A 26,366-nucleotide genomic window follows, 5' to 3' on the forward strand; every position below is an offset into this window, starting at 1 on the left:
AAGGGGGAAAAGTGGAGGGTGGGGCGCGGGGACATGAAGGGTGCAGGAGGCGAGAGGCAGAGGACATGGGCAGTTCTCCAGCTGGTGCTGGCCTGGCAACACTTGCAGTCCTGAATACCCCTGATTGCTCTAAAAGGGCATTCCTAACCCTTTTACCTCGAAGCTTCTAGATGTCTCCTGCCTCATCAGACCACAGCCTGGTGCAGGAAGGGGAAGGGCGCCTCAGAAAGCACTTCTACCTTACCAGCCCTGGCCTATGGCGCCTGCACCTGCCTCCCCCTTCTTCCCGATTGCTGAGTGAGGTGTGCTATTGTCATGAGGTTACATGTGTAGTTGTCACTTTTGTGAGTGTTGAGGTTAGTTGTTACTGTTTTGAGTAGTGAGGTGAGGTGTGCAGTACTCATTGTTCAAACTGTTCTGAGTGTTGAGGTTAGGTCTGTGGTTATCACTGTTGTGATTACTGAGGTTAGATGTGTAGTTGTCACTGCAATGAATGTTGAAATTAGGTGTGTGGTTGCCAATGTTATGAATATTAAGGTTAGGTATGCGGTTGTCAGGGTTCTGGGTGTTGAGGTGAGGTGTCCAGTTGTCACTGTTGTGAGTACTGAGGTTTGATGTGCAGTTGTTGCTGTTGTTAGTGTTGAGGTTAAGTGTATAGTTGTCACTGTCCTGAGTATGGAGGTTAGGTGTGCTGTTGTCACTGTTCAGACTGTTCTCAGTGTTTACATTAGGTGTGTGGTTGTCACTGTTATGAGTATTGAGGCTAGTTGTAAAGTTGTCACTGTTCTGAGTATTGAGGTGAGGTGTGAAGTAGTCACTCTTCAGACTGTTCTGAGTGTTGAAGATAGGTATGTGTTTGTCACTGTTCTGAGTACTGAGGTTAGTTGTGCAGTTGTCACTGTTCGGAGTGTTGAGGTTCGGTGTGTCTTTGTCACTCTTCTGAATATTGAGGTTAGATGTGAAGTTGTCACTGTTCTGAGTGTTGAAGTTAGGTGTTTGGTGTCAGTGTTAGGAGTATTAAGGTTAGGTGAGCTGCTGTCACTTTTCTGAGTGTTGAGGTTAAGTGTGTAGTTATCACTGTTCTGAGTATTGTGGTTAGGTGTGCAGTTGTCACTGTTCTGAGTATTGAGGTTATGTGGAAGTTGTCACTATTCTGAGTACTGAGGTTAGGTATGTGGTTGTCACTGTTTTGAGTATTGATTTTAGGTGTGCATTTGTCACTGTTCTGAATGTTGTGGTTTAGTGTATAGTTGGCAATGTTCTTAGTACTGAGGTTAGGTGTGTAGCTGTCACTGTTCTGAGTATTGAAATTAGGTGTGCAGTCGTCACTGTTCTGAGTGTTGAGATTAGGTGTGTAGTTGTCACTGTTCTGAGTATTGAGGTTATGTGAGTAGTTGTTGCAGTTCTTAGTAATGAGGTTAGGTGTGCATTTGCCACTATTCTGACTCTTCTGAATATTGATGTTAGGTGTGCAGTTGTACTTCTTCTGAGTATTGAGGTTAGGTGTGTGGTGTCACTTTTATGAGTGTTGAGGTTAGGTGTGTAGTTGTCACTCTTCTGAGTATTGAGGTTAGGTGTGTAGTTGTCACTGTTCTTAGTACTGAGGTTAAGTATGTAGTTGTCACTCTTCTGAATGATGCGGTATGGTGTGCTGTTGTGTGTTCTGAGTATTGAAGTTAGCAGTGTGGTTGTCAATGATCTGAGTATTGAGGTTAGGTGTGCAGTTTTCACTGTTCTGAGTACTGATCTTAGGTGTGTAGTTGTCACTGTTCTGAATACCGAGGTTAGGTGTGCACTTGTCACTAATCTGAGTATTGAGCTTAGGTATGTAGTCACTGTTCTGAGTACTGAGGTTAGATATGCAATTGTCACTTTTCTGAGTATTTACATTAGCTGTGTGTTGGCACTGTCCTGAATATTTAAGTTAGGTGTGTAGTTGTCACTTTTCTGAGTACTGTGGTTAGATGTGTAGTTGTCACTATTCTGAGTACTAAGGTTAGGTGTGTGGTTGTCACTATTCTGAGTATTGAGGTTAGGTGTGTGGTTATCACTGTTCTTAATGTTGAGTTTAGGTGTGCAGTTGTCATTGTTTTGAGTACTGAGGTTAGGTGTGTGGTTGTCACTGTTCTGAGTACTGAAGTTATTTGTGCTGTTGTCACTATTCTGAGTATTGAGGTTAGGTGTGTAGTTATCACCGTTCTGAGTACTGAGGTTAGGTATGTAGTTGTCACCATTCTGAGTACTGCGGTCAGGTGTGTGGTTGTCACTGTTGTGAATGTTGAGGTTAGGTGTGTAGTTATCACCATTCTGAGTGCTGAGGTTAGATATATAGTTGTCACCATTCTGAGTACTGAGGTTAGGTGTGTGATTCTCACTGTTGTGAGTGTTGAGGTTAAGTGGTTTATTTGTCACTGTCCTGAGTATTGATGTGAGGTGTGCAGTTGTCACTGTTCTCACTGCTCTGAGTATTGAGGTTATGTGTGTTGTCACTGTTCTGACTGTTCTGAGTGTTGAGGTTAGATATGTGGTTGTGAATGTTCTGAGTACTGAGGTTAGGTATGTAGTTGGCATTGTTCATAGTAGTGAGGTTAGGTGTGCAGTTCACCCTGTTCTGATTGTTCTGAGTGTTGAGGTTAGGTGTGTAGTTGTTGCTCTTTTTACTGTTCTGGGTATTCAGGTTAGGTGTATAATTGTTACTGTTCTGAGTATTGAGGTCAGGTTTGTAGTTGTCACTATTATGAGTAGTGATGTTATATATGTAGTTGTCATCATTAGCAGAGCTTATTTGGCCTGTTCCTGGCTTGGTCAATACTTGTGCACTGCTTCTGGGAAGCAGAGTCTCATGCCTCTTCACCTAGGTCCTCTGGAGGCTGAGATGGAATCTAGGTTTGAATACAACCTGGCAGTAAAGTCCAGGAGACTCCTACCTCCAGTTAACCATGGTGAGGCTGTGGTTCAATGGTGGAGTGCCAACCCTGAGCCTGAAGTCTTGAGATACAGAGCTCAGGCCTGAGCATGCACACAAACATGTGTGTGTGTGCAGACACACACACAAAGTGTGAGTTCCAGCCCTATCAGAAAATTTTAAGAACTGGCACCTTGACTTGTGCAAATCACCAATCTGCCTTTATCTGTGTAAAGTTGATTTGCTACTTGAGAATCAGAAGTCAGTAAAATAAATATGCTGAAAACCAAATGCTATTCCATATGTCAGTAAGTGGATGACCTTATTTAAACAAATGAGATAATAAACTTCTCACCTTACTTTTTCTCAAATTAGACAAATACAAAGTTAAACGAGGCAAAGCTTCTCCATTTATTTACTTATCTATGTATTTTTGGCTGTAATATTTGGAACTGAGGGCCTCATTATTTTTCAGACATAGATTTCTCCCTATGCTTCCTACATAGCTGAGATTAGAAGTGTGTGCCATCATGACTTCATGTCTAGCTTCATTTTTTTAAACAAATGAAAATGTTGTGTCCTTTAGAAGAGTGTGACACTGCAGCTAGTACTGCTAATAATCTGACTTTTCACTGTTTTATAATTTAAAATTATATTTTTGTCATGTTTTTTCTTATCATATTGTGGATCAAACATGGGCCTCAAGCAAGCCAAGCCAGAGGACTTTACCAATGAACTTCAGTCCTACCCTGAGTTAGAAATTTTAAACCTGTATGACATTGGATGAAGACCCTTTATTTTTCCTGCTGTCAGCAATGTGAATTTATATGCACAAATTTAATTACATATATGCATAGTGCTGTTGCTTTTTTCAAAACTTAAGTGATATAAAACTGGGATGCAGTTTTACTTCCTGCTTGACATTGTAATCCAGTGCACTTACCAATTTATCTGTTCAACTAGAGTCTAGGCAATCTGGCTTTTGAGATCTATATTTAAAAATCTTGAGTTAATTTTATAGTTAGAATATCATTGTAGTTCTTTTTCAAGTGCATAATAGCAGCAAGCACATTATTAATTTCCATTTATGTAGTTACTGTACTAAAATTATTTATAATGAGTGTTAAAGATCTTCACAAATTCCTGTTAGCCCTGTTATGAAGGTCTGTGTTTTTCTATACTCAAACATTTTAAATTTAGTCTGGATATTGAATGAATGCTTAGAATAGAGAAATGTCGAGCACTTCAGAATATGCTTTTTGACATACACCGGAAACATTAATCCTCCAAATGTGGAAATCAGAAGCTTGCCCAATGGAAATGGATGTTTTAATGTAACCACTGTCCAAATCTGTACACAAACCTTCGAGGGGACCTTTGCTCAGTATATTCTTGAACCATCAGAGGCTGTTTCAGCTTCCTTTCCTCAGCTTTCAGAGCCTAGGAAACACTTTGAGCCAAAATGAATCTATTTTATGAGAACTCTTGCTAGAAAATTTACTGTATTCTTTTTCTTCTCTATGCTTGTGTTTAGATCATTGATCAAAATCCTTATACCAGCCTTTAATTGGAAAGGTCTGGTGAAATGTAAGGTTTGCATCACCTACTTCAAACTGCTGTTCCAGCATGGAAAAGCAAGGTGGATTCAATTGCACTCTTGACCTCTTTCAACTGATTTCTGGGGGAAAATGTCTGTCACTATTAGCTTTGGTCTTTGGAAATTTAGAGAGAGAATGCAATGTTTTCAGGATATTTATTATTATCCTAATAAGTAGCCAATTCTATTTAACACTTTTCCATTTACATACAGAAATGATGGAAGTGACTTTACTATAAAGCAAGTTTAATCGATATAGTTAAAAGTGGGGTAGCAGAAAGAAGATAGAATAAGCACTGAAGTAATTCTGTAGTTGAATGGTGACACTATAATAGTAAAACTCAAACGCTTATCGGTTACAAATAGAAAATCTAAAGCAAATCTTTTAATTTTTCAGTTTGTTAACTATATTTATTTAGGTGCCAGTTCTAGAGCTTGAATCCAAGGCCTGGTTCTGTCTCTTAGCTTTTTCTTTTTGCTTAAGGCTACTGCTCTACCACTTGAAGCCACAGATCCACTTCTGGTTTTCTAGGAGATAATGTAACTTTTATGCCCAGGTTGGCTTTGAACTGTGATCTTCAGATCCCAGCCTTATAAGTAGCTAGGACTACAGGAATGAGCCACCAGTTCCCAGCTTCAACTTGTTAATTTTTTGGGGGGGGAAGGTGGCTCAGTGGTAGAGCACTTGCCTTGCATGCCTGAGGAATATATATACATACACACATAATATCTACATGTGTGTATGTAGAAGTGGCTGTGCCATTTGTGGGGCTTCCAAGAGTGGTGTTAGGAAGACATGGTTTGTGGCATTCATTTTGGTTTTGTTTGTGACTAATTTAGGTGATGATAGTTTATACATAAGTCTTAGAGTAAGATATTTTTGTGTGTGCAGGGTTTGGGGCTTGAACTTAGGGCCTGGGTACTGACCCTGAGCTTTTATGCTTAAGGCTAGCACTTTACTTGAACCATGTATGTCTTCACTTCTGGCTTTTGAGAGATAAGAGTCTTATTGATTTCCCTGCCCATCCCATTTACAATTTTCTTTTTTTGAAAAGAAATGCCAAAGTACTGATGATTAATTTTGTTTTTCATATAAAAGACTATTCCAAATAAATTCTCTACATTGGTTTTTTACCCTCTAACGAAATCCAAAACAATTTTAAAACAGAAATCTTTTTTCTGATTTAAAATTATATTATTTTCCAATTTTCTTTATTAGCATTTAATATAGTTTTGAGAAAAAAATAGAAATTATTTTTAACCTATCAAAATCCCTTAGGGAAATTGGACTAGACATCAAAATACAGGAAAAAAAAATCATGCCACATTATGAATTGTTAGAATATAGTCCAAAGGGTAATAATGTTTTAAATAGGTTTTATTGAGATTAAGTGATTACATGAAATTCACAAATTCCTAACTATTGTGGAATAGTAATACTTAGTTAAAGTCATATACACATTTTAACCTTCACAATGCAAAATTTTTTCCAAGTCTTTCCATTTCCTAACAAATGGGACAATGTCATAAGATTATTTCTTTGTTGCTTTGTATGTATCTCCCCCACAGTATAACCCCTGCTTTCAATGTATTTGATGTGGTATAATTTGTGGGGGGGAAGGGGAAAACAAGTCGTTTAAATAAGGATACAAGTGGGCCCGTTGCAACAGTGAGAAGTACAAGTTGTCATGTCGAAACTTTGCAACTTTGGTGGGGGTGGAGAATTGGGTGGGGGGATGGGGGAGGCTGGGAAGGGATCGGAAGGGTAAACAATGGAGGAAGCTACAATGCTTGATAAGAAATGTACTCACTATCTTGCCCATGTAATTCTAACCCCTCTGTACCTTATTTTTACAATAAAAAAGAAAAAAAAAGAAAGTGTGTGAGATCCTTATCTCTAACCACCAAAAAGCTGGAAATGCAGTTGTGTTTAAAGTGGTAGAATCCTAGCTTTGGGAAAAAATACCTCAGGGGCAGTAGCTAGGCCCTGAGTTCAGGCCCAGGACCTGCAAATACAAATGAAAAGAAAAACATCTTGTTCATAAAGTAAAAGAGCACATATCTGTAGCCAACTGATATTTGACAAAGGAGCCAAAAGACACACACTGGAGAAAAAAAAAAAAAAACTCTCCAATAAATGGTGTTAGGAAAACGGGTCATCCATTTAGGATACTGAAAATGGGCCTTTCCTCACCTTCTAAAAACAAAAACAAAAACAAAAACCCCAATAGGTACAGAGAGCTCAAAATGAGAACTGAAGTTTTAAATCTACTACAGAAAAATATATGAAAACTTATGAAACACAGGCAATTATTTTCTGAATAGGACTCCAGAGAATGGAAACAAACATGGGTTAATGGGACAGTATCAAATTAAGTTTTTCAAAGCAAAAGAAGTGACCAGAATCAAGAGTCAACTCAAATAATAAGAGAATAATCTTTGCCAGCTATCCAACAAATAAAAGATTGATATCCATACTATACAGAGGACTGAAAATAGACATAAAAAACCCACAAATAATGTAATTACATAGTTTAAAGAAGAAGAAAGGGATCTCTAATAAAGTCATCAGGAAATGTCCAACAGCCTTAGTTATAATAAAGAACATGCAAATTAAAACTGCAATAAGATTCCATCTACTTCAGTTAGAATGACAACCACCAAGAAAATGCTGGCAACATGTATTAGAAAAGGAATCTTTATTGTCTTTTTGTGGGAATGTAAACTAGTGTAATCATTATGGATATCAGCCTAAAAATAAACCCTCCCAAAGACTCCACTATACTAGTATGAGGCAAATGCCAATAGAATAAATCAGTATACCAGAAAGATGTCAGAATAACTCATGTTTATTACAGCATTGTGTACAATAGCCAAATAATGGAATCAGACAGCTGGAATCTTCTTTTTTATTTTGGTCAGTCGTGGGCCTTGAACTCTGGGCTTGGGTGCTGTCCCTCAGCTCTTCAGCTTAGGGTAAGTGCTCTACCGCTTGAGCCACAGCATCACTTCTGGTTTTCTAGTGGTTTATTGGAGATCAGAGTCTCACGGAATTTCCTGCCTGCCTGGCTTTGAACCATGATCCTCAGATCTCAGCCTCCTCAGTAGCTAGGATTACAGGCATGAGCCGCAGGCACCCAGTATTGGAATCTTCTTGAATGATAAAGAAGAAGTGGTATTGATGCACCATGGAATGTTACACAGCCATGAAGGAAAATGAAATCAAGTCGCTTTCAGAAAAATGGATATAATTAGAAGACATCATAATGAGCTAAGCTAAACAACAACAAAAAAAACCCCACAAGATATATGTTTTTTTCTCCTATATAAAAGCTAGACCTAAAAATCATATGTATTTGTAGACATGATTCTACTTTTATTATTATGGGCAGACATACAATTTGAGTCTACAAGTCTATTTAAGAGGAGAAGGGGAAGGGGAAAAGAATGAATAATATTGAAATGCATTCTAACTATATATGAAAATTACATGAAAGCTGTTGATCAATATCAAGTTGGGGGAGAGAGAGAGGCTAGGGTGGAGTACTAGTAAGAGGGTTGACTAACTAAGGGGAAATAGAATGAATATGGTTTAAGTAGAATTTTGTCAAACCTGTTGAAATTGTTTTGAGAAGAGGGAGGGTAACATTATGTGGAAATATCACAACTATAACTATTTTATGATATTTTTTTAAATGCCAGGGACTTGTTGCTTAAATCTATAGTCCTAGCTACTTAGGAGGTTGAGATCTGAGAACTAAAGTTTGAAACCAGCTCAGGCAGATGAACCTGAGATAGATATTCTGATCTCTAGTTAAACAGTAAAAAAAAAAAGGCTGGAAGTGAAGGTATACCTCCAGTGGTAGAGCGCCAGCCTTGAGAGAAAAAGCTGACAGAGGGGGGAGAGAGAGAGAGAGAGACCCTGAGCTCAAGACTCAGGAACCTGTACAACAAAAGAAAAAGCAAAACCAAAGTGGAAGTTAATCAAAATTTATGGCAAAAAGAAACTGTGAGATTAAAAAAAATGGTTAGTAATTTTTCTTTGTTGATAATGGGGCCTGAACCCTTAGCCTAGGCTCTGTCCCTCAGCTATTCAGCTTTGAGCCAAAACACCACTTCCAAATTTTTCTTCTTATGTGGTGCTGAGTAATCGAGCCCAGGGCCTCATGCATGCTAGACAAGGACTCTACCACTTAGTTAATTTCCCAATCCCTGTTACTAATTATTAAAGAGATGTACAGAGGGGTCACCATTTCATAAGCAGATAATGAATATATTTATTTGGTGGCAATTTCACCCCTTCCTTTGCTCTCACCATTTCCCTCTCCAATCTCTACCTACAAATTGTATAGTTGTACAGTTCATTTTCCTGATAGTGTCTACTGAGTATCACTGCTGCATTTGTTTACCCTTGGTTCTTCCATTTCTTTGCCTCCTCTTACCCCCCAAAGACAGTTAAAGGAACAAACACACAAAAAAACAAGAAATAAAGACCAAAAAGAAAAAAAACCAACACCATCTTCATCAACAATGGAAAAAATATTAAAAACTTGTTGCCATTTACTGTCATTCATGTTGATAAATATTATTTTACAGGTTCACTGGCACAGAGCCATTCATTCCACCTTTGGGTCCCTTCCTTAAGAGTACATCCTTTAATTGTAAGGGTCTTTTCAAACTGATTGCAGTTTCTACGTGTTTAAAACACACAATATTTAAGTTGAGATGTATTTTATTAATGCAGCTTAATTTATATGTACTTTAAAACCTTAAAAAGCCATCATGGAAAACTTATTTTTCTGCACTAGGATGAAAAAAATGCTGGATTCTGTATATGACTGTAATATTTTCCCAGCAATATTGGGAATTGAGCTTGGCTTGTTAGACCAAGCCTGTGTCACTTGAGCCATACATCCAATTCTACATTTTAACAGTTTACTAAAAGTAATATTTCTTTGTCTGGGCCTTCATAAAATGTAATGTTCAAATAGTATTAATGTCAATACAGAAAGGAAAAGAATGAGGTCATGTGAATTAAAATTCAAATTTTCGTTGTGCTGTATTTCGTCTGTAGATGGTATATTAAAATGAAATAAAATATAAATTAATTCAAAGTCTTGTTTTGCTGGATTAGTTATTACCAGCTTATTTATAATCATATGTGATCCTTTTTTTAAAATTTATTTCTACCTTATTGCCATTTTCTGAGTTTGTTCGGTGGTCTTTTTCTTCCTCTTGGGAGTACTAGGTTTGAACTCAGGGTCCTTGCACTAGCCATGCAGAGGCTCAATCACTTGAGATATGTACCCAATCCTTTTTCATTATTTTTTGAATAAAGTAGCTTTTTACCCAGGCTAGCCTGACCACAGCCTGCCAAGTAATAGCTCCCATGTCTGTATAGTTCTTGTGGCAGGTGTAAACACTACACCAGCATTTTGTTGGTCTCTTACCCCAACCACACTCTGTGGTGCCAGGCCCAACATAGTCTTATTTTTATTGGGAGTATTTTTTAATGCTTGTAGTTTAAGAATATTTATGTTTGCCGGGCGCTGGTGGCTCACGCCTGTAATCCTAGCTACTCAGGAGGCTGAGATCTGAGGATCGCGGTTCAAAGCCAGCCCGGGCAGGAGAGACCGTGAGACTCCTATCTCCAATAAACCACCAGAAAACCGGAAGTGGCGCTGTAGCTCAAGTGGTAGAGCCCTCGCCTTGAGCTGAAGAGCTGAGGGACAGCGCCCAGGCCCAGAGTTCAAGCCCCACGACCGACAAAAAAAAAAAAAAAAAAAAAAAAAAAAAAAAAGAATATTTATGTTTGAGGCTGAGAATGTGCCTTAATGTTAGAGTACTCTCCTAGCAAGCATGAAGCCCTGTGTTGGATTACTTAGTATCACATAAACAGAAAAGGCCAGAAGTGGCACTGTATTTCAAGTGATAGAGTACTAGCCTTGAGTAAAAGAAGCTCAGGAGAAGTGCCAGGCCCTGAGTTCAAGTCCCAAGACTGACAAAAAGAAAAAAGAAAAAAAGAATATCTTCCATTCTTTCTGTCTCTCTTTCTGTCTCTCATGCTGATCATGGTGCTTGAACTCAGGACCTGGTCATGTAAGCCCAGTGCTCTACCATTTGAGCTAATGCACTAAAGCTAGTGCTTTACCACAGCTCCATTTCTGATTTTCTGGTGATTAACTGGAGATAAGACTGTCACATACTTTCCTGCCTAGGCTTGCTTTGGACTGTGATTCTTGATTTCAGCCTCCTGAGTAGCTAGGAATATAGGCATGAGCCACTAGTGCCTGGCCTATATCCCATTCTTAATTTTAGATTTATTATGGAAATTTCTATTATAAAAAAACTTTTCACATTGTGGAAATTTATATGGATAAGAAATTCATTTTGGTGTGGCAGCTGTATGTGTACAGAACTCCTTGAAAAGCAAACCCTTAAGAAATAAGACACTAAACTTGAGCTCAGTGAATCCCACTTGTAATCTCTAAAGACTTGGGAGGATCATGGTTTGAGGCTATCTGGGAGAAAAGACTGAATATCAACAAGCCAGGTTGGGGGTATACATCTATAATCTCAGCTATGCAGAAAGCATAAGTAGGAAAATCTTGCTTCAATGCAATGCTCTTAAGTTCAAACCCTAATACTGCTTTTATTGGAAAAAGAAGAAATAGGTCATTGTTTTTTTGTGAGCTTATGTTTGTAAAAGCATTGGTGTAATTCATTCATATCACTGCAGAGCCTTTTGCTGTTGTTCAGTGGCATGGAGTTAACGGCCCCAAAGAAAGAAACTTGGAGGAAGTGACCCTGGGTGCCCTGGATGAGGAGTCCCAAGCCAAGTAGGGTGTTTTGCATATTTTACTCATTGGATTGTAATCTTTTCATACATCTTCTTAATGTATTAATAAGAAGCAATGCAGTTCAAGCTTTCTAATGAGTAATTTTTTTTTTAACTTAGTCAACTTACTTGGGGTCTGAAACTTACATTCCCATTTTTTTCTTGCTAGCAGTAGATGGCATTGTGTCTTGCCTTATGACCATAGTCATTCCCTGCTTGCTTTTTAAAAATATTTTTGTTATCTTTAGGTATTTGTACAGAGCAGTTTATGAATATTGTGTGTCTTGATCAATGTTATCCTTTCAGCATTCTCCCCCAATCCTCCAAGCCATCCTTCCCTTTACTTATATTAATCCTAGGTTATGTGTTGAATGTTTTGCAATTTAATAAAGCAATTTATGTGTACTCTGCATCATGATTTGTGTCACCACATCAACATCTTTACACACTCCCTTTTGAAACACCCTTTCCCTTAATGTTTCTCAATTCTGTGGTATGGATTCTTGCCTGCATTCTCCACCCTTCCCCCTTAATCTACCCTTCTCCCCTTGCTCCCTTAGCCTTCCCCTCTTGCTAGCACCAATATCCTGGTTCTTGTTTTGCTGGGCTTTGACTTAAAGTCTACACAATTGCTAATGAGTGATTTAATTTTTTTTAGGTACTGTGGTTTGAATTGGAGCCTTGAGCTCTTGCTCAGCTTGCTGACATCTAGTGCTGCACCACTTGGTTGCTGCTGGTTATTTTGGAGATGGAGTCTACGACTTTTTGCCTGGGCTGGCTTCAAACTGCAATCCTCTGGATCTCAGTCTTCTGAAGAGCTAACATGCAGCATGACCCACTTGTGTCCCCTTCTAACATGTTTTCATAAAATTAATGGGTTAAATTCAAATATTCTGTTTTTGCCCACCTCTTTCCATCAACTCATTTCTTCTGTTACTCTCGCCAAGTCTCTCTTTTCTCGCTTTTCTTCTTGTAGCTTAGGTGCCTGGTCTATATCTAGCAGGTTTATACCTTAAGTCCACTTGTCTTTTCGAGTTCGTGTGGGATCTTGCTTAACCAAACCCAAGCTCGATGTCTCCTCACAGTTGTCCACCCTACCTGAACCCATAGGCAGGCATTGTAATCATTTGAAACCTCTGCATGTCTTGACTCCCAGTATTCTGAAATGAGCCCTCAGTTCCACCTAGCAATCTGTTTCAGGGTTTCACTTTTACCACCTTTAAAGCTTAGACCTTCTTGTCTGCTCAGAACTCTGACACTACACTTTCCTTCTCACCCCACACCTCCTCTTTCATTCTCCCTGTGCAGCTTTGTGTCTTAAACAAGGTGGGAGTCATCAGATGGGAACTTCACAGTTTTCTCACTGTCAAAGGTACAAACCTGTTTATAGCCACTCACCTCCTAGCTTCCTGCCTTCCTGGTAAAAGACTATCTTCTCACAGCTCTTCAAGTTTTTTATCTTTTCTCTCTCTAATTCATAGAAGCTTCATAGTTACGGCTTTTCTCTTCTGAATTCATCTTCTTTCTCCCAAATCTGGTCTTGGAATCAACATTTTAAATATGGTCATTCTCATGCTGGCGCTGGGACTTGAACGCTGGGACTCTCACTTGACTTTTTTGCTCACGACTGGCATCATTAGCTAAAGCCATGCCTCCAGTTATGTTTTTTCTGGATAAGTGGAGATAAGAGTCTGAAGGATTTGTGTACCCACGCTGGCTTCAAACTGTGGTTCTCAGATCTCTGCCTGCTGAATAGCTAGGATTACAGGTGTGAGCCACAGGTGTTTAGCACTCAGAAATCTGCTGAACCTTCTCTTGAAACTCCATTCTCTCATGCTTCCATCTTTCTGAGTTGTGTTCCCTCTTTCTTCATTTCCATAACCCATCCTCATTCCTCACTTCACTCCTGCCCTCTTGTCCTTCTGGAAGCTGTCACCATGTCTCATGTAATGGTTGTTTCAACATGAGTCTTCTTTGTTCTCAGAAGCATTGTACTTTATTGCTTTCTTAAACATGTCCTCTCACTGGCTTCTGACATTACTGTACTGGTTTACCTTCTGCCTCTCCGTATCTCTGTTGTAGGCTCATCCTTATCTTCTTGGTCTTTTAAAATGCCATTTCCTTCAGCGTCTCTTCTTCTAGAGCCTGTATGTGGGATCTTATGTATCCTGTAGCTTAAACTGTCAGGTTTATCTCCAGAATTTATCTCTGAGTCCTTCCTTCAGTATACTTCTGGACACCTCCCCTGATCCCATATATTCCTTGTATTCCACATATCCAGGATTTAGCAAATTACTTTCATTACAAGCCTCTGAGCCTCCTTAGTCGTTTCCACAAACTAGAAGCCTAGGAATCACCCATGGAACTCCTTTTGAGACTACCTCTCCCAAATTCAATCCTTCCCTCTGCCCTGTGTGATTTGTACCCTACCTCCAACAGCACAGTCATCTGGCTGTCACATGGCTCCTTGCATTCTCACCTTGTATGCCAAAATGGCATTCAGACTACTGTGCCCTCTTGCTCACGGAATCCTGTTCTTCTTTAAGTTTCTGATCTGACCTGCCCATTCCTACATGGTCTGGCCTCCACAGGACCCCTGGCTCTAACTGTGCCTTCCCTGGGTTCACTTCATGTCTCTTATTTTTAATCTCAGACATACCTGTTCTCTATTACTGTCCTCACATCTGACATGCTTTCGCAAGTATTGATTTCCTATTCTCTATATTTCCATTCATCCTCACCTTCAAACCATTAGAACTTTTACTCATTCTTCACCTGCCCATGGCAGCATGTCTAAAGAGCATAGACATGAACCCAGAGTGGTGAGTACAAATTCTAGCTCCACCACTCACCAGACTGGACAAGTTATTTAATCTTTCTTCTTTGGTTCTGTTTTCTTCATCTATAAAATGGTAACAATATAGTACTTGTGCTAAAGTGTTGTTGTAAGGAGTGTGTGTATATGTAAGGGAGAGAATGTACACATAGTGCCTAGCATCTGGTTAGCACTATAGAAATATCACTGTGAAAATCTATATCTATGTAGATATAGAAATATCAATATTATCAGTGTGACTTATCCTAAGAGTAAAAAGGCCATAATTATTGGTGATTATCAAAATAATTAATTTGCTATTCAAAGCTGATGAGAACCTGCTTTGTTCTCATAACTCCACGTTGCTTCCATGGACTCTCACCTCCCACCCCTCCCACCCCCGGGTCCTTCCTGGTTCTCAGGAATAATTCATTCCTGACCTCATCTGAAGTGCAGGACCAAAGCCGGGCGCTGATGGCTCACTCCTGTCATCCCAGTTACTCAGGAGGCTAAGATCTGATGATCACAGTTCAAAGCCATCTCAGGCAGGAATGTCTTTGAGACTCTTATCTCCAATTAACCACCAGAAAGCCAGAAGTGGCCTGTGGCTCAAGTGGTAGAGCAGTAGCCTTGAGCTGAAGAGCTGAGGGACAGCACCTAGGCCTAGAATTAAAGCCCCATGGCCTACAAAAAAAAAAAAAAAAGGAAAGTTCAGGACTAGGATGATACCTCTGCTAGAAACTCCCAAATGGAATATAAATTCCGAACAGGACAGTTTGGATAATAAATCCCCAATAGGACCAGACAAAGAATGTCCAAAGAAGAGTCTAACAACTCCTGGTTTCTTCTTCCAGCCCAATCCTTTTATCTATCCAAAGACCCTATATGAAAGACTTACCTCTCCCCTCTTGTCCCAATCTTCTTATGTATCTAAAGATGGAATATGAAGGAATGACCGCCGCCCTACTGTCTCAGGCACATATGGACCAGGCAAAGCCCAGGTATGTGTGGACTTGATGTGCAGGCAGGGCAGTCTGACCCAAGCCTGGCCTTAAACATTCCACTGTGAGCTGATTGAAAGTCCCTACCTTTCTCTGCCCTAATAGGCTTTTGATAACCTCTGCCCCCTGGCTCAGACCCCACAAAACCCACCTCCAAATCCAGCTCCTTGTAGCCTCCACTCCTGCCGGATGGTTGGTTGCCACTTGCTGATTCTCAGTAAGTAGACCTGTCGAAATGGAGAGTCCAACCTGTTCCTATTCCTTTTTCTATTTTTCTTAACAAAAACTGCAAAATACGTTGGAAAAATAAGATTAATAGTTAATATGACGACTTAAGCAGTGACTTGCCTAAATAAAGACATGTAAATTTATATGAATGTTGGAAAATACATTAACTGGATACCTCTGGGAACACATAATATTCTTTCTGAACCAATGAACATTTATATATAGTTGGGTGATATAAGGTTGAGTAACAGAATAAAATATAGCATCATTCTAATCTTCATACTTATGGAGATACTGTAGCATTCATAAAAGACAAAGTGATTCTCTGATCTCTCTAAGAGATGGCAATCTCCATGAGGGCTAGTCAACAAATCTCCACTGGCCATAGCTGTTACTAAGCATCTGGTTGAACTGCTGGTGCTGCCCTGTAGAGCAGCCAGGTTGGCCAACCATGCTGAGAAATCCTTGTTTTTGTTCTCTCTTGTCAAGCTTTTGAAAGTTGGAAAAACTATATCAAATGACAGTGACACTGGCTGGTCTCAGCCTTGTCTAAATAGTGATGTAACATTGCTGCTTTCAATAATATACAATGTGTACTTCTCAGTTATAGAAATTCTAGATGAATGAATTCAATACTATATAACCAATAATGTTTTCTTTTTACAGACAATCACAACTGCTCTTCTTTTTGATGTTGCTTCCTTAGATGAATGTGAAATGATCCCATGTGTTTTAATATGTGAGGATAACTGTCACAACTTGTATTTTGTTATAAAAATAGCATTTCTGAAGTATTACTGTGTGCCAAAATCTGCTCTTTATAGAACTGTGTATTAATTCACTGAACTCTGAACTTCTCTGAGCAGTTAACTCTTAACTTTTCACATGGAAGCACAGGGGTTAAACAACTTATTAGTAAATACATGGCTAAAATTATAGTCCAACTGTGCACCAGACAGAAAATGATAAGAATGGTTAATTGGCATTCAGATGACCATCCTGTTAGGGACTTCCCTTAGCTGGGAATAGGTTGCTCAGTCCTATAATCTTAGCTCCTCAGGATGCAGAGATCTGAGGATTGAGGTTCAAAAGCCAGCCCAAGCAGGAAAAGTCCATGAGACGCTTATCTTCAAGTAACCACCAGAACTGAAAGTGGCAATGTGGTTAAAATTGGTAAAGCGCTAGCATTGGCAAAAATGCTCAGGAAGAGTCCCCAGATTCTGAATTCAAGCCCCACAATGGACACACACACACACACACACACACACACACACACACACACACACACACACACACACACAGAAAAGAGAGAGAGAGAGAGAGAGAGAGAGAGAGAGAGAGAGAGAGAGAGAGAGAGATTCTCCTAAAAAGAGAAGATACTGGTTCTGTCAGCTTGAGGATTGCCAGAAAGATCACTGATGATTTCCCTAGATAGAATTGATGGAACAACCACCCCATTCCTTCCCTTCATGAAAAGAAAATGTTGAGGGTATGTTTGCTTGCTTGTTATCTTGTACAAGGGGTTGAACTGAAGGATTCAGCTTGCTTGCTTGTCACTCTCCCACTTAAGTTATGCCTCAAACCTTGTTGGTCATGGGGCTTGACCTCTGGGCCTGGGCTCTGTCCCTGAGCTCTTCAGGTCAAGGTGAGCACTTGAGCCACAGCACCACTTCCAGTTTTCTAGTGGTTAATTGGAGATGAGTCTAACAGACTTTTCTTCCTGGGCTGGCTTTGAACCACGATCCTCAGATCTCAGCCTCATGAGAAACTAGGATTACAGGCATGAACCACCAGCACATGATTTAGCCAAGCTTTTGCTGGTTATTTGGGAAAAGTCATATTGCAGACTTGTTATTCACAAGAGCTCAATTCTCCTCTATAAGACTGTAGTTATGAGCCAAGGTGGTCTAGCTGAGTAAGAATTAATACAAGGTATCTATCTTCTATTGCACTTTGTTTCCAAGTGTATTTGTATAAACAAAGAGTATTTTGCATATTTGTGTGTTAGGCTAAATTTGCTTGCCTCACTCATGTCTGATTAGTAAGTTTTACTTAGTCCTAGGGCCCAGTTTCTTTGGTTCACTGTATTTTTGCCTAGGTTCAGGTAGAAAGTCGAAATGTGTATGTGTGGACTGGTGTTTTAGATATTCTCTTGGAATATCACGACTCTTTTTATAAGCTCCATTGCCCCCTTTCTCCCTAAATCTCAATGTAGTACAAAGGTGAAGGTTTTATAGATGCAATGCATCAGCCTTGTGGTACATTGGAGTCCCTCAGAGTCATCACATGGACCTCTGATGGGTCTACGTGTGCTGGGTATGAGGGTCTTTCCAGGATGCACATTTAGAAGTGCCACTTCTTTCTTGGTAACGGAAGCAACTGGTGCCACATATAATTTCTACTCTCTAATATTTTCCTTCAGTGATATAAACAGGACAAGAACATAGAAATACTATGTTTTATTACAACAATATACATAGCCTATGTTATTTCAACCTTTAAAAACATTGTAGTATTTTGTGTACAGTAAGTATTCTTTCTGTAATTCCTTTTTATTACTTTTGAATGTAACTGAATTAATATAGTTTGTGCATATTTTACCATTCTAGTATAACTTCATTTGCAGTACTTACATGCAACTATTTTTCAAATTCTGAGATTTAATACTATGTTTCTGGATAACAATTTTATTGTACTTCTATTTCAGTTTGCCATTATGGCCTTATAAATACAAAAAATAAAATCCATTCTTGCTAGTATGGAGTTCAATGTCCTTTGGAAACTACAGACTCAGGATATAACATTGTGCATACACTAATGTGTATCACCTTATTTACAACTGCTCAATAAAATTAGTAGTTCAGATGTCAGCTTCTTTATTTGGCACACTGGGCCAACTGGGCATGCTGGGGCCTCTGGTGAAGTAAAAGCCTAGCTGCAGCCCTTCCACCTTCTGCACTACCTTCTTCTTCTCTGGCAGGCTAGGGCAGTCCTCAGTGGGTGCCACAGCACAGAGCCAGCTGCAGTCGCTGGAAGCTCTACCTGGGCATGGCTTACATGGCATGGTGCCACTGAAGCACTCTAGCAACTGCTTGCAGGTCCAGGGCCTGAATGACCCTTCCCTGGGATCTCACACTGCATTTCATAATGGGGCTGACAGAATCGGAGCCATTCGCCAGATCTTGGAGCAGGGGATGACTCTGCTGCGTTCTGAGGAGAAAGACAGGCCCAGAGGTCGTTACTCCAACTTTTGTACCCAGGTCAGTGTGGAAGCTTCCTTCCCTGCATCCTCCCGCTGGCTCAGGCTGCCCCGCTCCTTGTCAATGGAAGAGCAACCATTGACACTCATGTCAGGTACTAATGGTTGCTCTTTTGGGTTCGTTAATTTATGTAAAGAGAGCCCCTCCCTCAGACAACAAGTTATATTCAGGGTTTTGTAAACATTCTGTATCTGAGCATTCCCAATGTTTGGCTTTTGTATTCTTTCTTGTAAATTCTAGTGAAATTTTTATTTTAGGTGTTGAGGTATGGGGAAGAGCAGCCAGATTATGAACATAGTTTCCTACAAGCTTTTTAGCTAAAAAGGAAAACATATTCTCCTCTAAAACTGCCTATCAGTCAACAAAGTAGAGGGGAACAAGGCTGTTTTCTCCTAAGATCAAAATATGCTAGTTTTATATGCATGCTTTATGTGTTCAAAATACAATTAAGTCAGCCTGGGTGGCTCAGTGGTAGAGCGCTTGCTTTGCATGCCTGAGGGCCTGGGATTGATTCCTCAGCACCACATAAGCAAAAAGCCAGAAGTGGTGCTGTGGCTCAAGTGGTAGAGTGCTAGCCTTGAGCTCAAGAGCTGAGGGACAGCGCCCAGGCCCAGAGTTCAGGCCCCAGGGCCGGACCCCCCCAAAATACAATTAAGTCATTCTCTATCGTGGATAGGATTGGGAAAACCTAAGAGTTATGTGTCCTGGGAGCTAGAGGCAGGATTTTTGTGAGCTTTGTCCAAAGTGGGGGAGAGGGGAGAGGGGGAAGGTGTTAAAATCCGTATATTATTTTGTAGAATCAAAGTAATACAAAATGTGGATGACAAAAAATCTGTCTGGTCTAGATCTCACGTGCTGCCCTTGACATGGCACTTTTTGCCGTTTCTGGCTGTGGTTAGGTCCACCTGCCTGGTGGGTAACTTGTCTTCAAGGCATCTTGGTCCTGAAGTGGGACCTGGACTACCTAGTGGCAGTTGGAACCAGTCCAAGTACAGGACAAAGACCACTTCCAATGCATGGCTCCATAATTCCTCATGCACGTAGGATTACCAGTGAAATTTCTCTGAATTTGACTCCAGAAAACAATCACTGAACCAAAAGGACAGGCCATCTAACACCTTTCCTATTCCTCCATTCCCTCCTTCCTTGGTAAAGTGCAAAATAGTTTTGCAGGTTTTGGCTCACAAACAAATCACCCACCCTCCCCTGGTAAACTAAGTTGCAAGTGACTAAGTCATGTAAATGCATAGTGCCACATTCTTTATTCTGGACAACATCTTCAGGTTGTTTGATGCTTTAATCTTTTTTTTTATTTCTTTTTGTCAGTTGTGGGGCTTGAACTCTGGGCCTGAGTGTTAACCTGTTCCTGAACTCCTTAGATCAAGGGGAGCCCTCTACTACTTGAGCCACAGCAACACTTCCTCTTTTCTGGTGGTTAAGTGGAGATAACAGTCTCACAAACTTTCCTGCCAGGGTTTGCTTTGGACCATGAATTTTTAAATTACATTTCTATATATTTTTGCTAATTTCAGGAGACTTGGTTCTCCTTTCTCTTTAATTTTCTCCTGTATCTTCTTGTTTTGGAACAAATGTCATGGACTCTCCATCCATTTAAAACTAAGCTTATTTCATTAATTTAATAGAAAAGTAATCACGCCTGCCTGCATCTCAGGGCAGCTTCGCAAATAATGTTAATCTGATAATTCACATCATGAATTTTCAAATTCATGTTGATATTTTTTTTGTAAACCATTTACTAAAGAGTTCCCAAAAAGCAAGAATAAATAATAATGTTCTGATTTCTAACAAGGTTAAAAAAACTAGTAATTCAACAAAACACATTGTATTCTTCCCAGATTCCATGTATAGAAGCCGTTAACACTAACCCCCTCCTTTCAAACTTGTAGCTTTATTCAGTTTAACTGTGCTGGCTTTCATTTTGGTACTAGCATCAATAATTTTCCTGTAGTATTTGACAGTGAAATTCCATTTGTTAATAGCTCAATTCTTATTGACAATGGTAAACTCATAAGTTAACTATCACAGAGCATAAAATATTGAATAGCATTAATTATATGCAACTATTCCATAAATTAATAAAGTACCATGTATATGCATGTTCATATAATTTTTAAAACGCAAAATTATATATCTGTGTCTAGTCACCTCTGTATAACCTCTTTCCTTTCCACATCCAGTTGGTCACTCATGTTAAATATCTGAAGAATAACTTGTCCCAATGTGACTTCAAGAGGCCAGGGGTATCCAAGTCTACTGGCTATGCCCAATCTGCCCTTGTTTTCTTAGGCAATGCAGTATCAGTGTCACGGGTGTCAGGGATCAGGTGCCTGGAACCATAGTACTATGAATTATGTAGAACACAGTAGCAGAGGCTAGGATACCAGGGAAAGAAGAATTGTGACTGAAATTGTTGAGTTGTAAAGGCCAGGTGTAGGAAGCATGTCTCGAGTTCACTGCTCTTGCTGCTCCGAGCCCAGGGAAGCGGGGAAGGTTCCAGCTCTGGATCAGGATCAGGCTTTGTGGACAAGCCTGGGTGATGAATCTGGGGACCTGCACAGTGACCACCTTGTGCAGCCTGGGAACTTCCTTAGCGTGGCCTAGTCTTCTCCACAGAAAGGCACATTCACTCCTGTGCCTCTCCTGCCTTCAGGATTCTTGCTGTCCTCTTGTCTTCTGCCATGTCCAACTACAGGTATCAACTTCTCCACAGCGCTGAGAGGCCATCACAGAGATGCTCACAGGGATTCTCATGCCTGGTTCACCAAGCATGCAGGACTCCGGGGTGCCATCCTCCAGGCAAAGTGTACCTCCATTTCAGCTTGGCCGCCCCTGCCTAGGGGACCACAAACTGCATTTTTACACAGGAAGCCAGGGGTACACAAGGCCATCCTGCAGTCTATGTCATCCTTTCTCTCCTTCTACTCAGGTGTGGGGAGGCTGTGGAGTCAACCAAAACATCACATTTGATTATCTAGAAGGAAGAGGAAAAAAGTTTCATTGTTCCAGATATAATTGCCCCTGGGATTCTCTGTGTACACGAGGTGTGTGTGTGTGTGTGTGTGTGTGTGTGTGTGTGTGTGTGTGTGTGTGTGTGTGTGTGTGTGTGTTGTGTGTGTGTGTGTAGTGTAAGAGAGTCAGACACAGCTGAGGTTTGGGGTAAAACACTTCTTCCCTTCAGCACTGAGTTTTGGTATCTAATGGTTTTCCCCCCATCCCAATTCTGAGTCAACGTTCTAAAGTTGTCCTTCTGTATACTTTTATCCTTTGATCTTCTTGATGTTCAGATTCCTATGGTCTGCTTGTGAACTTTACCATTTACTGTTGAAGGTGGTGCTGTTTTAAAAATAACTTATGAAGCCCTTTGATCACTTTAAATGCTATTTTACTGTGTTAGTGCATTTTACTTAGCCCAACTCAGGGCCTCGGCTGTGACTTTTAATTCTGAGATTAGCTTAAGGCTAATATGAGATACTATCCTTTCAATCTATCTTTCAAGTGAAAGATGTTCGGCATCTTTATTGAAATAATTGCCTGGTTGTAAAAAAAAAAACAGTGTTATAAATGTACAATCGGTTGATTTTAGTAAATTGTGCACCTTTGTAGTGATATTTATTTTTTACTAAGGTAAATTGTTGGAATGGGAGAAATCACAAATTCTTTTTTTATTGTGAAAAAATGTACGGAGGGGTTACAATTACATCGGCAAGATAGTGAGTACATTTCTTATCAAGCATTGTAGCCTCCTCCTTTGTTTACCCTTCCCATCCCTTCCCATCCTCCCTCTCCCCCAACCTGATCCTCCCCCCCAATTATAAAATTCGTTTTTGACATGACAACTTGTACTTCTCATTGTTGCAACAGGTCCAACTGTATCCTTATTTAAACGACTTGTTGGAAAATCACAAATTCTATAACTTAAAAATTGATCAAATAACAAAAAAAGAAAGAAACACTGATTAGGAATCATGTACAAATGTAAATGTTTAATAAATAAATGAAATGTTTGAAATTCTTATCCACAAAGGAAATATACATCAAAAAGTCACAAATTCCATCTTACACATCAGAATACTTATCAGAACTCAAACAAATAAAAACAAATGCTGGAGAGGTTGAAATAAATCAGGAACTATATATAGTTGTGTGGCATTATAAACTAGTGCAACCCATATGGAGATCAGAATGGCAGTTTAGACAATGCCAAAAAAGACACATATTTTAATGAGCTTTACAGCAACTTGGGTACATATGGAAGAAATATGATTCAACATGAATATCCATGTTCATGGGAGGAGTATTCATAGCAATCAAGCTCTGCAGTCAACCTGGGTGCAGAAAGAGGGAATAAAGAAAATGTGATATTCATAGCTATAAACATATACTGGGATATAAGAGAAATGAATGCGTCTACTATTTCTTTTCAAAATATTTTTGGATATACACAATCCTAATTTCACTGGGCTTTATGGCATTGAGTTTTGCTTTCTTGATGAACCTCCATAATGATTTTCAGAGCAGTTAAAAAGGTTAAAGATATCCTATAATAAGTGGATGGGGGACTGAAATTTAAATATATCAGTGAACACATACAGGACAATCATATATAGTTCTAATTTGAAGCAATTTTAAGAAGGCCACAATTAGGGGAAAGACAATGTTAGAAGATTAATAACAAATTTTGTTGAAAAGTTGAATAAAGAGGTATAAAATGAAATTTATCAAAAGCTGTTGAATGATAGAAGATGGATGGAGGTTAGAAAAACAGATTCATCTGCATGGTCAACTCGACTGAGGTATATGCATATTTGGTGTACACTCATGAAACTCATTCCAAAACATAAAATATCCTTAAAATATTTATGAGAAGATAGAACAGGATCTGTCTTGAGTATATGTAATAGCAAGAATTCACTGGAGGATCAGAAATGTGAATGAGAGAGAATATCACCAAAATAGTTTATGTGATTCTGTGAAGATGCACAATGAATCTGTGTTTGGGAAAAAAAGAAAGAAGATGATGAAAACATATGAGGTGTTTTCAAGATATATCTTACACATATACAGAGATGGACAAACAGGAAAAAATGTGCAACTAATTAGTGCTAATTTAACAAAACATTTTGCTCATTTAAAAAAATGAAACTACGAAAATAATATTTAATATCATCAAATAAATATGCCATGGAAGAAAATGTACATAGACAGATTTTCCCCAAAATTTGTTTTATTTGATAACAAATGGATTAAATTAAAATGTAATTATGTCTGAAGATGTTAACACTTTCAAATGTCATTGTTAGAACCACCAAAGGAAAATAACAGAGAAGTAGAGAGTAAGAACAATCTCTGTTTTGGATGAAGATACTCAGTAGAAATTTGTGACGAAAGAATGTGCTCTGTTTTCCTCATCAATATAGAGGTAGGACACCTACCTTTTGACAGAACACTTGTAGTAAGTGCAATTAAGTTACTAATTTAGGTAGTAATTCATTACATTTATTCCCTAATTTTATGATCTGACTCCCAAATTGTATGAGTGGTCCTAGGAGATTTTCTGAGCTATTTCACCCAGAGTTTCTAATTGCTTCACCTGTCAATGTTTCTTCTGCTACTTTCATTTCTCCTTGTTTCTCAAGTCAATTCCTGTGACCTTTTGATTCATGAGAAAAGGCTGGAGAAATGTGAGGATGGCCTGGAGTCTGAGCTAACATCCACTACAGCTAAGAGGATCTGGTGAAGGACCTCCACCTGGGCCTCAGAATCAGATATTAATTGACCTCTTCATAAATGGGGAAACTCACTTCATCAGGAAGACTCTGTCATTCCTTGGCTTTCTCTGAAAAGATTTGGTACTAGGGCACAATTGAGAATGAGCTTTCTCTCCACCAGCCACAGCCTTAGCAGGAGGAACAGATTCAAATCTGAAAATTTTCTCAGTTCCCACAGGGCCAGTCAGAAGACAGGAGAACATACTTTCCTGCTCATCAGGGACCTTCTGGTAGGATTAGAGTCTGGACAAAGTCAAAGATGGTGATAAACTTAGACTGGGTGTAAGGGGGACCTCCTAGAATGGTTCTTGGTACTAAAGAATTGAAGCTACAGAATGAGCAACCAGGAAGTTGTGATTTCCTGAAGATGAATGTTTATATTGTAGTTTGTATACTGTTGAAAATAAGACAGTTAAGATAGGGATGTTTAATTGAAGTTATACCTTGCATTCTCTCGGACCACAAGGGATAAAATTAGAACTCAACACCAAAAGCCACCAAAGAAAGTCCGGTATCACATGGAGGCTGAACAACACACTGCTGAATCATGAGTGGGTCATGGAAGAGATTAGAAAGGAAATTCAAATGTTCATGCTATTCAACAAAAATGAACACACAAATTACCAGCTCCTCTGGGACACAGCAAAGGCAGTACGCAGAGGCAAGTTTATCGCTCTGAGCTCCTACATCAACAAATTGGAGAGATCTGAAACTAACAATTTAATGACACATCTAAACCTCCTTGAAAAAGAGCAGCAAGATAAACCCCAATCCAGTAGACCGAAAGAAATAATCAAAATTAAATCAGAATTAAATGAATTAGAATCCAAATAAACTATAGAAAGAATCAACAAAACAAAGAGTTGGTTCTTCGAAAAACATAACAAAATTGACAGACCATTAGCAAACCTTATCAGAAAAAGGAGAGAACACACCCAAATTAATAAACTCAGAGATGAGAATGGAAACATCACCACGGAAACAACCAAGATTCAGAACATTATAAGGGAATACTTCTCAAAACTTTATGCTAATAAGTTTGAGCACTTGACAGAAATGGACCTTTTCCTACCAAATATTGACATGCCAAAACTAAACCAAGATGAGTTAAACCAGTTTAACAGGCCCATATCAAGCATTGAAATAGAAACAGCAATAAGAGACCTCCCAGCTAAGAAAAGTCCAGGACCAGATGGTTTTACAGAGGAATTTTACAAGGCCTTCAAAGCAGAGCTCACACCAATACTCCTCCAACTCTTCAATGAAATTGAAAGAGAAAGCTCACTACCGAACACATTCTATGAAGCCATCATAACCCTCATCCCAAAACCAGGCAGGGACTCATCAAAGAAAGAGAACTAGAGACCCATTTCTTTGATGAACATTCATGCAAAACTTCTCAACAAAATTTTGGCCAATCGACTTCAACAATTCATCCAAAAAATCATACACCATGATCAAACAGGATTCATTTCAGGGATGCAAAGCTGGTTCAATATACGCAAATCAATTAATATTATTCATCACATCAACAGGAGCAAGAATAATAACCACGTGGTTATCTCAATAGATGCAGAAAAAGCATTCGACAAGATCCAACACCCCTTTATGATGAAGGTTCTGGAAAAATTAGGAATCCATGGAACATTCCTCAATACAATAAAGGCTGTATATGACAAACCTACAGCCAGCATTATACTCAATGGTGAAAAACTAAAGCCATTTCGTCTTAAATCAGGAACAAGACAAGGATGCCCACTCTCTCAGTATTAGAATGCCTAGCTACAGCAATAAGACAAGATGCAGACATAAAGGGGATCCAAATAGGGAAAGAAGAAATAAAACTCTCCCTCTTTGCAGATGACATGATCTTGTATTTAAAGAATCCCATAGACTCCACTCCCAAATTACTCAAGCTGATTCAAAACTTTGG

General features: G+C 39.3%; 1 protein-coding gene across 1 annotated transcript; it reads right to left on the reverse strand.

Moving 5' to 3' along the window:
• Nucleotides 1-357: 357 nt before the first annotated feature.
• LOC138815773 (putative uncharacterized protein DDB_G0286901) lies at nt 358-14,031 on the reverse strand. The gene is made up of 4 exons (XM_070005147.1): nt 14,000-14,031; nt 2,606-2,732; nt 1,115-1,486; nt 358-975 (listed from the first exon to the last, which is right to left on the reverse strand). The coding sequence occupies exons 1-4, from the start codon at nt 14,029-14,031 to the stop codon at nt 358-360; spliced, it is 1,149 nt and encodes a 382-aa protein (XP_069861248.1).
• Nucleotides 14,032-26,366: the final 12,335 nt, after the last annotated feature.

The sequence above is a fragment of the Dipodomys merriami genome, unplaced genomic scaffold (assembly GCF_024711535.1).
Source record: "Dipodomys merriami isolate MVZ:Mamm:240054 unplaced genomic scaffold, mDipMer1.0.p SCAF_669, whole genome shotgun sequence".
In the NCBI taxonomy this organism is placed as follows: domain Eukaryota; kingdom Metazoa; phylum Chordata; class Mammalia; order Rodentia; family Heteromyidae; genus Dipodomys; species Dipodomys merriami.